The sequence below is a fragment of the Aquarana catesbeiana genome, linkage group LG03 (genome assembly GCF_042186555.1).
Source record: "Aquarana catesbeiana isolate 2022-GZ linkage group LG03, ASM4218655v1, whole genome shotgun sequence".
Lineage (NCBI taxonomy): Eukaryota > Metazoa > Chordata > Amphibia > Anura > Ranidae > Aquarana > Aquarana catesbeiana.
This window is the reverse complement of record NC_133326.1, coordinates 559,502,341-559,520,011: the sequence shown is the minus strand read 5'-3', so window position 1 is coordinate 559,520,011 and position 17,671 is coordinate 559,502,341. Positions and strand designations below refer to the sequence as shown.

The 17,671-nt window shown below is 42.7% G+C and overlaps 1 protein-coding gene across 3 annotated transcripts in view; it reads right to left on the bottom strand.

Moving 5' to 3' along the window:
• LMNTD1 (lamin tail domain containing 1) overlaps positions 1-17,671 on the bottom strand; it is a 246,028-nt gene that overhangs the window by 199,368 nt on the left and 28,989 nt on the right. For all 3 annotated transcript variants that reach the window (XM_073621760.1, XM_073621758.1, XM_073621759.1), the window contains one exon: positions 3,903-4,078. In XM_073621760.1, coding sequence (XP_073477861.1) covers positions 3,903-3,928 — 26 coding nt within the window. In that variant the 5' untranslated portion in view covers positions 3,929-4,078. The remainder of the gene's footprint in view (positions 1-3,902; positions 4,079-17,671) is intronic.

Sequence of the window (17,671 nt, the reverse complement as noted above, 5' to 3'; positions counted from 1 at the left end):
GGCCCAAGCCTGAGGGCCGGAGCAGCAGGAAAGCTGTGAGGAAAAGAGCTGACTGAGGTACAGCATTTATATAGTAACAGAGGGACGCTGTGTCATGGGGCTAGGAAGTTGAATTTGTACTTTATTTTTGCATTGATGATGGAAACCCCTTTGTGGGGCAACTGTTTGTTTTGTTGGACAGTTTCTTTTCTTTCTCTGAAATAAAAGTGGGCCAACTGTTTGTTTTGTTGGACAGTTTCTTTTCTTTCTCTGAAATAAAAGTGGGCCAACAAGCCCTTAAACGTCAGAACTGGCATAGACTCTACTCACTGGTGATCTCCACACTTGAGCTATACAATGCCAAACATTACAGTCCCCATTGAGGTGATTCACCCTCTCTATTGGTCCTGTTTACCATTATCATTGAAAGTAAAATTAAAAGAATATCCCAAATTGTGGGTTGTCTTCAGAAAAGTAACGGAAAGTAAATCTTCCAAAAAGGACACTAGTTCCAAACCTGGGGGTCCCCAAGAGATTTCCTTAATTAGCAGGGATTTCCTCTCACTTCCTCGTTTGGCTGTGGAACAGGAAGTGAAGGGAAATCTCCCCAATGAGAACAGAGGTTAAAAAAAAAAAAAAATCTTACAGGGGTTATAACCCTCCCTTTCTCTATCCAAAATGAAAAAAAAAAGCTTTACCTATAGTTCTACTTTAAATATTTTACATATTCATATTAATAAGCAAAATAGCTCTAAAACAAGCCCTCACTGACCTCTCTAGCTAATTGTAATGTGAAGTAATTCATTTTCAAAAATCTCAACAAAGACTTTAAAGCGTATCTATGGTCAAAATGTAAAACTATATATTAATTTCCACATTGCAGTTCAATTTATTCTAGTTTACTTCTATTACTTAGAACAATCTTAAAGTTTTTAAACTTACTTTGTGAAGATCCCCACGCATTTACTTTCTTGAATTCTTAGACACATATTCACTGTGTCCTTTAAGTACGCACTGCTGCGTCATACATTTCATAGAGCCTGCCTTTTGATTTACAGAGGTGCTGAGTGGAGAAGTTTAAGAGGTGGCATCAGTACAGGAATCACTGCTTGGGTATGTAGTCCTAATGCCCCGTACACAAGGTCGGATTTTCCGACGGAAAATGTGTGATAGGACCTTGTTGTCAGAAATTCCGACCGTGTGTGGGCTCCATCACACATTTTCCATCGGATTTTCCGACACACAAAGTTTGAGAGCAGGATATAAAATTTTCCGACAACAAAATCCGTTGTCGGAAATTCCGATCGTGTGTACACAAATCCGACGGACAAAGTGCCACGCATGCTCAGAATAAATAAAGAGATGAAAGCTATTGGCCACTGCCCAGTTTATAGTCCCGACGTACGTGTTTTACGTCACCGCGTTTAGAACGATCGGATTTTCCGACAACTTTGTGTGACCGTGTGTATGCAAGACAAGTTTGAGCCAACATCCGTCGGAAAAAATCCTAGGATTTTGTTGTCGGAATGTCTGAACAAAGTCCGACCGTGTGTACGGGGCATTAGAAATTTTAAGTAAGCAGCAGAGGAGAAGCTGCAAAGAATGCAGGGAATCCAGGAAGTTGTGGAAAGGGATGGGAAAATACATTTTATCTGCCTCTGTTGTGAACTTTGTAGATTAATTTCTCCATGATGCCTATAGCTACAGAGGCAAGAAGGAGGAGGAGAGCTTTTACTTACTTGTTAAGAATATATAAATATGTTAGTTTTTATTGTACAGCACCCGTGCCCTAGGTTGGCTAAATTTATTTTTCGGCTCTGCTGTATCTAGACGAGCAGCAATTTATTTTCTAGGTCTGGTCAAGTATCCCTAAGCCTGGTTGTTGATTGCTCCTGCCTGCCTCTGAAACAGTAGAAGGGTTAGCCACTGGATTATTACATGTTATATAATCTCAGCCAATCCCTGGGAACAGTGGCAGCTTGTGGTTTCTTTGTTTGGGGGGCGGCAAACACCCCACCCCGGCGGCACCTCAAACCCCCCCCCACTTGCTGTCTGCCAGTCCGTGGGAACTTACCCCATCTAGGTGGCGGGCACATCAGGCAGTGGTGGGGTTTTGGGAGCAGCGGGCACATCGGGCAGCAGCAGGGATCGGGCAAGGGACCTGCACATCGGGCAGTGGTGGGGATCGGGGCATCAGCGGACATCAGGCTGCTGCGGGCATCGGGAAATGGCTCCTGTGTCTTCTCCTCCTCGCTTCCGCCATGCATCTCCTCCCCTCCTCCTAGGTGTCCAATGGGATCGCCTGTCCTTTCAGCCAATTGGGTGACGGGTATCAGACCCACTTCCTGATTGGCCGGGAGGAGGATCAGTGTTGCAACAGCGAATATTAATTTACTGTTGTAACACCTGCGTGGGCTCATGGCACAATGCTCTGCGCCACGAGCCCACCCTATTGTGAAGCCTATTACAGCCTTTGGCTCTAATCAGGTGCTTAAAAAAAACATCCCCGCCGCTGTAATTCATGTGCCCAGCATCCTGAAAGGGGCTGGACGCATGAATAGGGGGTAGCGGCAGTGGATCATAGAGCATCAAATACAATTTGGCGGCCATGGATAGAGGGGGCGGTGCCCGGGCAACCCTAATAGATGGGCTGCCACTGCCTGGGAGGTAGGCCCAGAAGGTGTGGCTGGGGAGAAGATGCATTTTTGGGAGGGTCTGTTTAGAGTTTTCTCTTTTGGAACCTCTTGCTCCTGGGAGGCAGCCTGTGTTACTGAAGAGCTGTTGCTTTCAGACCTCAGCATGTCCTTGGCTGGAGGTCTGGAGGAACCTAGATTAAGAAGAATTTTCTGGAGGACACTACCTTAGGAAGCTGGAATACAGAAGTACCAGTGGCGCTGGTGCTCCAATTTTTTTTTTTGGGGGGGTGGCAAACAAACCAGGTATGGAAGATGTCATGGTCGGGTCTGGCTTGGAGACCAGTAGCTATAGCAATAGAGAGGTTCAAGCAGGATAAGTATACAGGCAGGTAACCCTGGCAGATGATGCGGCCTCACCCAAGGTTTAGGGTCTAAGCACTAACCGGCCTTCACCAGAGCTCCTGATGGTGAAGATGGGTTCCGCTGAGTGCTAGTGTCAGGTCATGGTCCTCAAGACCACCAGGTGAGCAAGTCGGGGTCCAGTAACAGATGTAGCAGGTAGGGATCAAGCAGAAGCATAGTCAGTAAACAATCCAAAGGTCAGTAACAAGTGGTTTCAGGTTGAGATCAAGCTGAAGAATAGTCAAGGAACAATGGAACAGACAGGGAGCTGTCCAGCATCTCTGGTGGCACAGCCAGATACTGCAGAGCTCCAAGGTTCAGATCCAGACCCTGACAGGATACCTGTTTAATTTCAGTGGCCCCTGTGGGGGTTAGTGCTGATGTGCACAATCTGGACACAGTTCCATGTTAAGTTCCAGCCCTCCCAAGTGCCTTCCCTTATCTCCACAGCATTGTAATGCTCCAATGTGAATGCATGTTCCCAAAAAATGTCTGTTTGTTGTGTAAAAATGTAACACAGTAATTGCACTTTACTGTTCTTCAATGAAACTTTAGCAAATCTACTCAGACAGTTTGAAGACATTACAACCATTAGATGGTGTATCCTTACATCTCAACTGCCAATCAAAGAGTAGTAAACAACCTTTTCAGACATACAGCTAGCCCCCAGGGAAGCAATTACAAATTTGTAAATAAAATACAATCTTAAACATTGTTAAACAGTAGGCATGTATACTGTAAATGTGAATGTTACATCAAGAATTCCTTTCAACAAATTGAGGTTAACAGCTCAAAATGTGAACATGCTTGAAATCTTGTGCCATAGGCCCTGGTAGTTATGCCCTATGGTAGACGTAAGCAAGGGATATGAGTAACAAACCCCACCTGCTTTGGTACTCTGCAGCCATCATATTGCTCGGCGGACCACTGTACCCATCTCTGCTTCCTTCGTAATAGCTCTGCTCCAGCTTCTCCCGAAGATCTCCAATTTCCTTCTCATACAGATTGCGAATGGTGATCAGTTCTTCCTGGAGATACTGAACTGCAGATGTGTTGTCACCCTGTTAGTAAAGAATATTGGAAAATGCTAACCATAAAGGGTAATTGACACCTTCACTTTCTAGTATGCTGCTATGTTTTGGAAGAAACACCTACTGTAATTGAGGTTTTATCCCTTCCCCCTCTACCAATGATTTCATTTTAATGTAGGTTTTCCTGTCGGGCAAATTTTCCTCACTTCCAGTTTTGTTGGACCCCCATCAAGTTTAGTGCTTGTTGGAGAGATTTACCTTTCCTTCCTGTCCCAGAAACACAAGGGAGAAATTATCTCTCCAAAGTACGGGAACAGTACATCCCCTGTGAGACACTTGTCACCAGAACAGTCATTATAGGATTTCCCCTCACCCACTGTTCCAGTAATGACTGTCAAATGTTGGATCCTCCCATAACTTTCTGTCCCTATGTCAATGATCACCATAAAAATTTGAGAGGGTGAGGGACATAGACAGCAATAAAAACCTGGTAAAGGAAGGAGGTGGTTGGTTGCTGGACTCTGTGGATGAGTATTTGAACTATACTATGGAAAAGGAAATACTATGGAAAAGGAGTATTTGAATTAGGTGTTTAAATTGCTTATTGTTTGATCCAGTCAGCTTTCTGAGCCAGATCAAGGAGATAAAGTCTATGAGCAGATAAAGGATGAGGGTGCCATGACCTTTTGTATTGAGCACAGATCAGACTTATTATTGGCAAAGTTCTAAAATTACTCCAACTCATTTCAGGTGGCTCAAAAATTCCCCTTCATTGGGACTACAAACACAATGGTAATCACAATCAATATAAGTTGTCTACACAATACCAATTGCATTTTATTTTTGTCTGGATCCCTGATAAAGAGAGCTTTGTGAACTCCTGAATCAAGTTGGCCACTCCTATCGTTTATCTACTCATAGCAATAAAGTATTTCCTAATTAAATAGAAAGTTTAGGTTGGATTTGGGCAATAAACTCATTCATTAGATTATTTATTATAAGTTTGTATTTAGTATTGTGAAAAAAAAGAAACCAAAAATACTATGTATTCCCCCTACAGCTCTTTCCAAAGACAGATTATAAAAACTAGAGAAATAACAATCATGGTTTATAGTTAGTATGAAAACCAAATTGACAACTGTGTCCGCCATCATTTCACTTAAAACGGCACCCGTGGGGTTTTCTGTGCTGCTGGTAAAATTTAGAAACAGTTTCGCTGTTGCTGGAGGGAGCAGAGTTATTTGTGTATGTATTCAGATTTCTGCTTAGGGATTTTTATTATTGAAGGAAATGTGTAAATCTGTAACACTTATTCTTAGACTCTGAGAAGTGTAGGATATTGATTTAAACAGGAATTTGTAATTAGGCCATTTAGCTGATTTTGCATGTAAATTGAACATTTGACTATACTCTAGACCAGTGATGGCAAACCTTGGCACCCCAGATGTTTTGGAACTACATTTCCCATGATGCTCATCTACACTGCTGAGTGCCTGAGCATCATGGGAAATGTAGTTCCAAAACATCTGGGGTGCCAAGGTTCGCCATCACTGTTCTAGACAGTGAAGTATTTACATACTCATAACAAGCTGCAAGCTTCACTGACCTCTGTAGCTGCAGGTACTGTGGAGCAATTCATCCTCAAACATCATAACAGAGGTCATGTTGAAGTCAATTTTTGAACAGCTTAGAGCAGCATTTCTCAACCCTTATTCAGTCATGACACCCTTTAAAAATATGTAAAGTCCTTGGGCACCCCAGGTGCCTTATATGAAAATAGAAGAAACCTTTTTTTCAGGATATATTAAACCTTAATTTGATGGTAAAATGTAATGGGTATCCCCTGATTCTATTTTTATTTTTGTTATAAAAGGAAAACTGGTCCAAAAACAGTTACAAATTCTTTCTTATATAGTAAAAAGATGGCACATATGAATATAGAACTTGTGCTGCCCCCCAGTTGTAATAGTCCTGATAGGTCTATGGATTTCTGTAGTGGTGGACGATAAACAAGCACTTAGTACGGCTGCTGCACCTCTCAATGTTAGGACCTCAAGTATTTCAGTAGAATGTATATAGGCAAAGAAAGAGAGAGGGCAACCACCTTCTAAGTGTAGTTTATTAGAATTGCAATGAAATCAAATGTATATATGCACATACTGTGTGACATAAAATGACTGGTAAATCAAGTGACAGGTTCAGTGGAGTCCACCCTGGGATAAGCAGTCTGTTGGTGGAGAGAGATATCTATCTGTAGAGTTCTGCAGGGATGCACCTAGGCCAAGCAGAGTGGAACAGAAAGGCGGCTGGATGGATTAAAAATGTACACTCGGTCTCCCCTGACTGTGACAGGCAGAGATGAACATGAAAATGTCTGGATTTCCATGGCAACCAGCGACATTATATGTGACATGTGTGAGGGTGTGGCTACGAGTTTCAGGAAGAAAGGGCGGTACTGCCCCCATGCATGTAACATGTGACGTTACTATTTGCCATGGAAATCTGGACGCTTCCATGCTCAGCTGTGCCTGTCACAGTCGGAGGAGACCAAGCATGAACTTTTATCCATCCAGCTGCCTCCCTTCTCCACTCTGCTTGGCCTGGCCACATCCCTGCCGAACTCTGCAGATAGATATTGTCCCTTTCTCCTCCAACAGACTACTTATCCCAAAGCAGACTCCACTGGATCTGTCACTTGATATGCCAGTTATTTTATGTCACACAGTGAGTGCATACAGTATATACATTTGATTTTATCAGTATTCTAATAAACTACACTGAAGCCCCATACACACTATCAGATTTTCTGCTGATTTTTGTCTTCAGATTTACCAAAACCATATAATATGAGGTCAAACCTTAGGAGTTTCAATTTGTATGCAATCAGGCAGGCCCTTGCACTACATGGTTTTGGTAAATCTGAAGATAAAAATCAGCAGAAAATCTGATAGTGTGTATGGGGCTTTAGGTGGCACCCTCTCTCTCTTTTTTCTCTTCCTCTGCACAATTTTTTTTTTCATCCTTTGACTTTACCTCTATATAATTTTATGTCATTACAATGACCCACCACCAAAAAAAAAAAAAAAACTAAATAAATGCTCCTACTCCCGAGGTGCATGGAATATATATATATATGCAAGAAAAATCCAGAGGATTGCTGCACTTAAAATTTTATTGAACCAATCTGTTCAAAGTATTACATGCTATAGCATTCAATGATATGACATCATCGAACGCTATAGCATGTAATACTTCGTTTGAACAGATTGATTCAATAACATTTTAAGTGTAGCAATCCTCTGAATTTTTCTTGTACATATGGTCAGTGGGAGGACCAGATTGCATTGCACTGACTACAAACCGGGTGCTACTTTCCCCAACTACGGTGAATATATATATATATATATATATATATATATATATATATATACTGTATAAACACACGAATACAGCTGGCCATGCACTGTGCGATATTCGGTAGGTTCCTGATGAATTGGCCAAACCTAACTTAGTGGGCGGCCCTGTGGAAGGAGCCAGGCAGAAAACTGTTGAGTGAACAGAGCCTCTATCCAATCAGACTGAGCTATTACTTGGGAATTTTGACAGCTATGGTATCAGCTGTCAAAATACTATAGCCACATCAGGAAATTCATCTATCTGCCCTATGTAATGTCACAAAGGAGAAAAAGTACAGGGGTGGGTTCTAACACTAGTGATCACAGTGATTGGCCATTACAGTGATTACTTGATCAAGAGCTGGTCTTATTGGGTCCTGATCATTACTCTGAGTCCAGGAACTGTTGGTTACAGCTCAGTTCGTCCAGTAAAAATACATGTGCATGCAATGTCATTGAAGAAAGCCCACCCCCCTGAGGCCACATATACAGTATGAGTTGTCAAGGATCCTGTTGATTGGCAAGTCCTTGGAAAACCTAGACAACAACCAGAGATGAGCCAATGGTTCAGTGCAAACCTATGCTTGGACAGAACTTTAGCCAGTTTAACCCCCTGTTCAACGGGGGGGCATCATAAATACAGCATAAACTGTATTTCTATAGCTGCCCTAACACAACACATGGCAAAGGATGACAGTGGCGTGAACCAAGTCTAAAGCTAGCCATCCTTTGTTTTTACATGTATGTCATTAATTTTACAATAAATCACTACACCATAAAACTTTTCTTGGGCTCTGTGTGGTAAGCATCTTTTTAAGCGAGACAGTTTCACCTGTGGAATGTGGAAGTGCCATTTGATGATTGCTGGAAACTCTCAAAGGATATTTTGTCATTATGACATTTACCGATGGCATTCTGGTGAGTGCAAATTGGTGAAGGAAGCAGCACCGAAGTCTCTTTATGCAGTAAAGCACTTCTGTCACTTTATGCAAAGAACCACTTTTGTCACCTTTTATGTCTGACATCACCTGGAAATATACTGTTACTGGATGATTTTTACATTTTTTGGCACATGCTTTGCACTTTATGGACTTAGGATTTTGATCATTCATTATTTGTGTGATGTAAGATGATCACATGCTCGATTTATGTTTATTTTTTTTATACACAGCACTTTATGTTTGAAGTATTGTAGTGCTGCACTTTTTGCTATTGAAAATGTTATTGCTGTTAAATTTGAGTAGCTTCGACATTGCAAAGATCGGGGTGGGGTTTCCTTGCCTAATCCCTGGCTGTATTATTTGGTGGCCCAAATGCAACACCTTATTGGTGTCTTTTTGCCAAAGACCAACACTGCAATTTCGTTGTCCCCCTCTGCCTATTTCCTTATGCTGTACCATATGAAGACACAGGATATACCCGGGGTTTAGAAACCCTATGTTTTAAATCTTCAAATAGAACTTATCCCACATATTCTTTACTACAGAAGGTTTGACTGAATGTGAGATCTCTTCAGGGGATCACGGGCTTTACTGAATACGGCCCTATTTGATTTAATTCAATGTATGGAGAACTGATGAAGCTGCCATGTGGAGGCGCTGGGGCATTACCCATTTACGGCAGGTCTTCAGGAATGGTACACTCCGCTCCTTTGAAGACTTGCAGACCACATTCCATCTCCCTCCGATGTGGCAGTTCTACTACTTCCAGCTTTGTCATGCTATTCCAGGGGTAGGGAACCTTGGCTCTCCAGCTGTTTTGAAACTACAAGTCCCATTCCTAGTTTCACCACAGCTGGAGAGCCAAGGTTCCCTACCCCTGTGCTATTCACTCGCAGGGTCTCTCAATGGACTAGTCTCTGTCTCCCACACCTGTGTTTTAGTATATCCACTTAGTTCAAGACACAAAGGGGTTTATCTCTAGATGCTATAAAATGTTACTCCCACCCTACTTAGAAGGTTACCCTTGTAATGCTAAAGAGAAATAGAAACAGGATATAGGCCATTTGGAGGAGAAACTCTGGGATAACGCTCTTGAATCAGTTCTACAAAGCTCACTCAACACTACTCAGAGGCTCTCACAACTATATATTGTTCTTCATGTCCACTATACACCTTTTAAACTGCATCATATGGCTATTTTGCAGTCCCATGTCTGTGCAAAATGTACTACCATGCAAGGGGACCTTATTCACCTTATGTGGCACTGCTCCAAACTTCATCGCTATTGGGTGGAGGTGGTTAACACTATTAATACGGTCTTCCATACTACTGTCCCGATTGATCTTACGAATTTTGGATGACCTCCCATTGACTGACCTCCAGAAGACAGCTGTTAATAGAGCTCTCGTCCAGGCCCGTAGACTCCTACAACAGTGGAAGACTGATAGGGTCCCCACCCACAGAGAATGGATATTTAGCATGGGTGACACCTTTAAGCTTGAAAAAGTCATTTTTCAACATTGGGGCTAGCAATTCCAGGTCTTACACAGGTGGACCTTGTAATAGACAGAATTCTGGATTACCTTTAATATACACAACAATTTTTTATAGTCCTGTTGTAGTCTTCACCTCGAGTCTTCCCCAATATATGTGCACTTTGCAAAGTCTGCATTTTTTGTGATTGTGCTTTAGGAGTTATTTCTGTTCTCTGAATCTTCCACACCTTATACAACTAATGGGAACTTTGGAACACCACTACAGATTTGTATACTGGTTGTATCTGTTGTGTTTATTTGTTAAAGTTTAATAAATGCTATTTCTGATTTAAAAAAAAATGTATTGCTGTCTATGTCTCCACTGGGGAGAGTCACCCTATATTTGTCCTGGTGACCATTATCACTGAGAGATAGAGAGAGGGAAAAATCTAAATTTTAAGTTATCACAGAGCAAAAGGTTGATCTTCCAATGGGGACAAATGTTCTAATGACAACTGTCTCAGAGGGGACCTCTTATTACTTTGGCGAGATTTCCTCTCATTCCCTGATAAAGGAAATGATCTTCAGTGGGACACAGATAGGAAAAGGTAATCTGATAGGAGAGTTAACTCTATCAAAAAAATGCTTTGGCTGTACATGCGCTTTTATTTCTCTACAGTTTCTGCAGCTAGAGAGGTAAATGAGGGCTGTTTGTAAAGCTCATGTACAGCTTATTAGGAATATGTAAAGACTTTATTATCCATAATCTGGCTACAGGTTCACTTTAACCCAAAACCTCGTATTGTTGATAATTGGACATTCTATGGCATGCTCTTCCCTAGCCCCAGGTCATATGTGACAGAGTGACAGAATGGCAAAAAGACTGAGCACTATGTTTTGTTTTTTCAGGTTTACTTTACGGTAGACGTAAACTTTATCATCCAAATCTCATATAAGCTTTAACATGTTATTGTCATTTCAAAAATACTGTTCAATATTTTAAAATCTGCCACTTTCATAAAAATAATACCCAGAGATCCTGCGCTTCCTGTTATAGGGTGACAACACTCTGTCCCTGTCTAGCAATTGTGCTCCTTTGTTGTCACCCTATCACACAAGCTTCTGACATAGATTACTGGCAGTTTCCACACACATTGTGCAGGCATGGTCCACTGTTGTCAACATGAGGAAACTCTACCTAATAAATACCAAGCAGCCATCCCTGGAGTGCATATATACAGGAAGTCACTGCAGGAGATCAGCAGTGCTGAGATATAACAAAGGATGAAAAAAAGGAGGAAAAAAAACAGTAGCTAATGATACACAGTGTTGTTGCAAACTAAATGTCCTTCAGGTAAGGAGTACATCTACATTAATATAGCGGGGGAAAAAATCAATACTTTTAACAAGCATTTTTACAGACTTTCAGGGAGCTTTAATCAGACTGCATTTTTACAGACCATTTTTGAATTTATAGAGGAGAACTCTAATGAATGGTACAACACATAAAACAAATTATACTTGTGTTTTACACTAGTTTTAGGGCATGGTCATGCACGCAAAATGCGGGAAGTGTTCGCAGTGCTGGAAAACGTATGCAAAAAAAGCATTGTAAAAAGCAAAAAAGTGTATCAAAACACATAAAAATGTGCAGTCTGATAAAACATTTGTGAATTTATAAGCACTGGAAGGTGAGCGGGCCCTAAGTAAACTCACATGATCCGCCACTCCAACCTCTCATTTCATAAAAACATCAGTTCTTTCGTTTGAGAAGTATAAAAGGAAGATTTTGATAGCAATGAAACTAAAATTGGTTGATGAATTTCTTGGAAAGTAAGAGTTTTATGTCTCTTTCTTTTTCCAGGAATACTTCATGCCTGTCAATAAACATTTTTCTTATATAAGCTGTAGAATTATATAACTTTGATAATAGCCACTTATGGACAAGGAGCTCTTTACGATGGCTGTAATAGGGATGAAGGTCAAAGTGAGAGTTACTGTTGTCAGAAAGAATGGCAATATTGTTGCAGAGTCAAATGTAAACTTTTTTCTGTTGTTTTACTTTCAACAGCCCAAAACATGGTACCAGACATTTAAACATGAACCTAACAGTGCGCATGACTGACCCAAATTTACCTCAAAGCAGTGGCGTTTCCAGCTTTCATATTTAGGGGGGGCACATGGGGGGACAGGGACAAAAGTAGGGGGGCAACTATAAAATGCAAATATATATATATATATATGTATATTTTACTACGATCCCACAACGGCCCTTTCACATGTTCTGCGGTGAGCTCCCTTCCTACTGTATTGCCCCCCCCCCCCCCAGGATGGCATAAAACAAGAGATATATGTCACCAGCATACCAAGAAAATATAAGGGTCCAAAGCAGTGGGTTGCAAAAGTTGTCTTGCCACCGGGCCCTGGTGTTCTGCCACTGTGGGGTTCCCCAGCCTCCTCTTACTGTCCTGCTCCTGCTATTGACAGTGCTGGTCTGGCATCTCTTGGAATTTACAAGCTGGTTCTCCTGTCCTAAGAACGAGAGAAATCAGTCTGTTTTTTCAGTAACTGAGAGTCCTAGTGGAGTCCTTCCTGCAACTCGCTTTTCTCCGTGCCAATGAGGATGTGGGGGAAGAAGCAGATCGGGTGGCCGTGCTGTGTGAGCGCTCGCATTATGCAGTGTCAGCGAGCAGAGTGAGGGGGGAGGAGTCACCAGCAGGAGCTGACTGGGGACGCTCTCCCTCTTAGACATTGCCTTTTTGTAAAAAAAAAATATATTTTTTTTTAATTGGGGGGGGGCACATGGTGGGGCACAGCATAATGTTGGGGGGGTCAGGGCCCCCTTTCCCCTCTGCCCCCCCTAGGGACGCCATTGCCTCAAAGGGAATGGTTTTGAGTCAATTTTATTTCATTTTAGAGTTAATGAGTTTTTAAACTGAGTTTTTTTTTGGGGGGGGGGGGTTCTATGACATGACAAAGGATTCTAGGAGTAATATGAGCTAGCTAAACTGAGAGCAGATGCTACTTGCTAAATAGCCAAACAAACAGAGGCGAGGTAAGTATAAGCTGATGGAGGAGCCGGCCAATGAACCTGTTGCTTTGACCTTAATGTTGGGGGGGGGTCAGGGCCCCCTCTACCCCCTCCCCCCCCCCAGGGATGCCATTGCCTCAAAGGGAATGGTTTTGAGTCAATTTTATTTCATTTTAGAGTTTATGAGTTTTTAAACTGAGGTTTTTTTGGGAGGGGGGTTTCTATGACATGACAAAGGATTCTAGGAGTAATATGAGCTAGCTAAACTGAGAGTAGATGCTACTTGCTAAATACCAAACAAACAGAGGCGAGGTAAGTATAAGCTGATGGAGGAGCCGGCCAATGAACCTGTTGCTTTGACCTTGATAAGTAAAGAACATGTTCACTTTAAAGTGACTCTGTTGCATAAATAAAACGTGTAATTAAATATGTACCTGAAAGAAAGAAAACCTACACATTATTACCAAGCATGCCTTTACAAGCATGAACTTAATGGCATCCCAGTCTTAGTCTGTAGCGATCAATATTGAGTTGGCCCACCCTTTTCAGCTATAACAGCTTCAACTCTTCTGGGAAGGCTGTCCACAATGTTTAGGAGTTTGTCTATGGGAATATTTGATCATTCTTCCAGAAGTGCATTTGTGAGGTCAGGACTGGCCTGGCTCGCAGTCTCCACTCTAATGCCCCGTACACACGGTTGGATTTTCCGATGGAAAATGTCTGATCGGAGCGTGTTGTCGGAAATTCCGACCGTGTGTGGGCTCCATCGGACATTTTCCATCTGATTTTCCGACACACAAAGTTTGAGAGCAGGATATAAAATTTTCCGACAACAAAGTCGAATCGCGTCAATTTCGACCGCGTGTGGCCTGTTCCGACGCACAAAGTGCCACGCATGCTCAGAAGAAATTCCGACACGGAACAGCTCGGTCTGGTAAAATTAGCGGTCGCAATGGATACAGCACTTTCGTCACGCTGCAATGTTAAAAATGGTTTAATACAGCGCACTCTCTTCTTCTTTATAATGTGACAAGAATTAAGTAGTTTTGCTGCTCATATTCACACAGACTTCTCACAAACTTATTTCTTTACTATTTATCGGGATTCCCTCAATATATTTTGATTTGTCACATCTGACAACATTATTTTGGTGGGTTTTTTTTGTTTTGTTTTTAAGGCCGATTATTTTTTTTTTGGTTTGTATTTTTTTCAAGGCTTATTTTTTTTTTTGGGGGGGGGGGTTTATTTGTACTCCTGAAAATTTTTGTGTGTGTTTTTTGTGTCAAGTTACCACAACACCATTGATATGTTGTTCTATTTAATCTGTAGGAGATTGTTTGGTGTTGTTGTCCCTTGTTAATTTCACATTTTATGTTAGAAATGTACCTGAATCGACATGAAAACACACATAGGAGAGTATAATTTTCCAAAAAATAACTTTTATTAAGGGCTCACAACTAAACAAAGAGGGAGGCAACGCTGGAGAAACTGCAGAAATGGGTGAAGCCTTGGACCCCCAGGGCACACATCAACTATTTTCAAGCAAAATTGGTGGCCTGAGGAGTCCTTATGTAAGGGAGTGCAGTCTGGTCCAGAAGTCCCAGAGATCCGGAAAGCAGCAGATGACATCTGTGTCCCCAGGCTGTGGCCATACGAGAGACTGCAGCTTTTGTCAGACCAGACTAAACCCAGGGTCATCACTCTCTGGTCTTCCTTCCACGCTTCCTTCCACGCGGTGGCTCTGGTGGTGGAGTTGTGGCAGGAGGAGGAGGAGGAGGATGGTCCAACTCAATCACGTCGGTCTTGGGTGTTAGTTCCCCACTCACCCCCTTAGTTAGGACTTTATAAATAAGTTGCTCACACCGGAGGCGTTGACCCTCCTGCATGCCCTGCAGTTTGGTGGCAGCCATGCAGGCAAAGGCCTCTTCAGGAGTGGGTAAGGCTCGGAGGGACACAGAAGCCTCCTGAATGAGCCTGAGCGCTGAATCCTGCATGGGAGTCGCCTTCCTCGCTCTTTTATATGGAAGGCGGAGGGGAGGAACCTGCGATTCAGTCAGGCTGCGACTGGTCCCAGGCTTCTCTTGGCTGACACTTAGCCCCGCCTCCTCCTGGCTGCCACTAATCCCCACCTCCTCCTGGCTGCCACATTCCACAGCCTCCTTCTGGCTGAGGTCTTCCTGTGTATGAAAAAGGGACATAGTTTTAGTTTTTTTATTCATCAATCACACACAATTTTCACCTCCTGACTGTTGCAAATTGAATGTTAACAAATATAACAGACTATCCTTCTGAGCCCAGCATTTTTCATTCTTTTCCCAATTATTTTTGCCCACTACTGTCTATTGATATGTAAAACACTTTTTTCAATCAGCAATTAGTGATCAATAATAACATCTAATAAACATCATTTATTTATAGACCAGAAATCTGTAGAACAATGCTATACCTGACTCCAGCTGGGCTCCTCCACTTCTTCCTAGCTGGAAGGCCCAGGTTGGACATCGGAAGCCTCAGCTGGGGTGGAAGGAAGAGTGGAAGGAAGGGTTGAGAGGGATTCCCTGACTTCAGTGTGGTCTGACAGAAATCGCAGTCTCTCATAGTACCACAGCCTGGGGACATAAACATCATCTGCTGCAGCTCCGGATCTCTGGAAATCTGTGACCTTCTTGCGCTCCCTAAGATAAGTGCTCCCCAGGCCACCAATTTTGGTTTTTAAATAGGGGATGGTTGCTGTGGGGACCACCGGCTTCACTAACTCCAGCAGTTTCTCCAGCGCTGCCTGCCTCTTTTGTTTATTATTGTAATGGGGGTGTCTCACCTGCCACAGACAGGGCAGCTCCCTGTATTTGTCTATGAACAGGGGGAGGAAGTTGTGGTCGTTGAACCCATCCATTTTCTCTGCAAGACACAACACAAGACAAACCCTAAGGTCAGGCCAAACTCTCCTAATCTTGTTACAATATAGGCTTCAATTTCGAAGCAGAATAGGCCCAAGTTTAGATCTTACCTTTGTTATCACGATCGGCGCTTTCGATGCTCCTTCCTCCGCTCACAGATCGTACGTAATACGCACGTGTGTTACGCTTTATACACACTGCGCATGCGTGTAACTCCGCCCGCCCCTGACGTTCTTTCTAGTCTATTCCCCGCCCCTTTTTGTTCTGCGCAGTGGGGGAAGAGCACATGGCAGATACACAGCAGGTGCGTGCTAATTATAGCAACGAGGAGGAGGAGGAGGAAAGCCCGGAGCCTGAAACGTCTGGATCCAGAAGGAGATTTAAGGCCTCAAATATGTCCTTTGGGGAGATGTTGGAGATGGTGGACATCCTGAAGAGGGCCGACTATGAGGGGAAGTATGGACCTTACCCCAACCCCAATGTCAGAAAGGCCAAGATAATGGCGAAAGTGGTCAAGAGTCTGCACTGCATTTCGGGGTACGTCGATCGAAAGATCAGCTCAGGAAACGGTGGTCGGACCTGAAATTAGGAGAACATGAGCAGTACAGAAAGATCCAGGGAGTGCTGCAAAAAAGTAAGTAGTTGTCCTGTGTTCCTATTCTTTATGTTTCTTACGTTCGTGCTGCTCCATGTGGTTTTCTTACAAGTGTACATTTTTAAATGGCAAATTTCATGTTCGTGGGTACATTATTCGTTCGTATCAAACATTTTTCTTTCGGCCTATAAAACACCATTGTTTAGGCCATATGCATTTGGCCTCAATTTTTACGCCCTACTTGTCAGAAACTATTTTGGTTGGGTAGATGGCTTTGTTACTAGAGTGAAATGCAAACTAGATTCTGTGTAAGGAGAGGACACTCAGCAGCTGTTTTCACATCTGGACGCTGGAGCACTAGTGTGGGACACAAGAACACCATTTTTATTAGGGGGCCACACAGGTGATCCAGTGTATACTATAGGGGGGGGCTACATCTGTGAAGCTTGTACCAAACAGGTAAAGTATTGAAGCTTGACAAAGGACACTGAAAATGCAACATTTTGGAACTCTGCCAAAATAGACAATTGTACCCCACTTCCAAGCAATGTTTTATATTTATAGTTCTGCCATCAAATCACTGTGTGCTAAGTATAGCATTTTTGTTTGACATAGGGGAGAAAAGACTCGGAGGACACCCCTCATCTGAGGAGATCATAGACCCCCCACCTCTGGAAGAAGGGGAAATACCCCCAACCCAAGAAGTGCAGGAGGAGGAAGATGTGGTGGAAATTGTCACCACAACAGGTGAGTGTCTGCGACCACAGGCTCAGGTAAGAGATGTATGCCGGCATATTTTTGATACCTTTTTTTTTGGGTTTCTCTCTTTTTAGATGATCGTGATGTTGTGGATCCAGATCCTTTCACATCAGAAAGTGCCCAGATCCTGATCGGGGAGATCATGGGGTGTAATTTAGAATTGGAAAACCTCAAGAAAAACATCAATGATGCTATTCAAAAAAATAAAAACATCATTGATGTTTTGGGGCGAGTTTAAAACCCCTCCCAATCCCTTTGTTTTTTTTGTGTGCTCCAATGTTCAAAATGTTTGAAAGATTTGTAGAAAAGCCTAATTTGGAGGATGTACACAGTGTGCCAACATGTGCTATTTGCCATCACGGAGATCAATGGACGCGTTTTGGGGGTGCAACCCCTTCCTCAATAATAAAGTAGCTGAGAGGAAGGGGTTTCTCCCCCAAAACACGTCCCTTGATCCCCCGTGATGGCAGCTAGCACATGTTGACATTGGGAAATTTGTGTGCATCTTCCAAATTTGGCTTTTCCTGGGG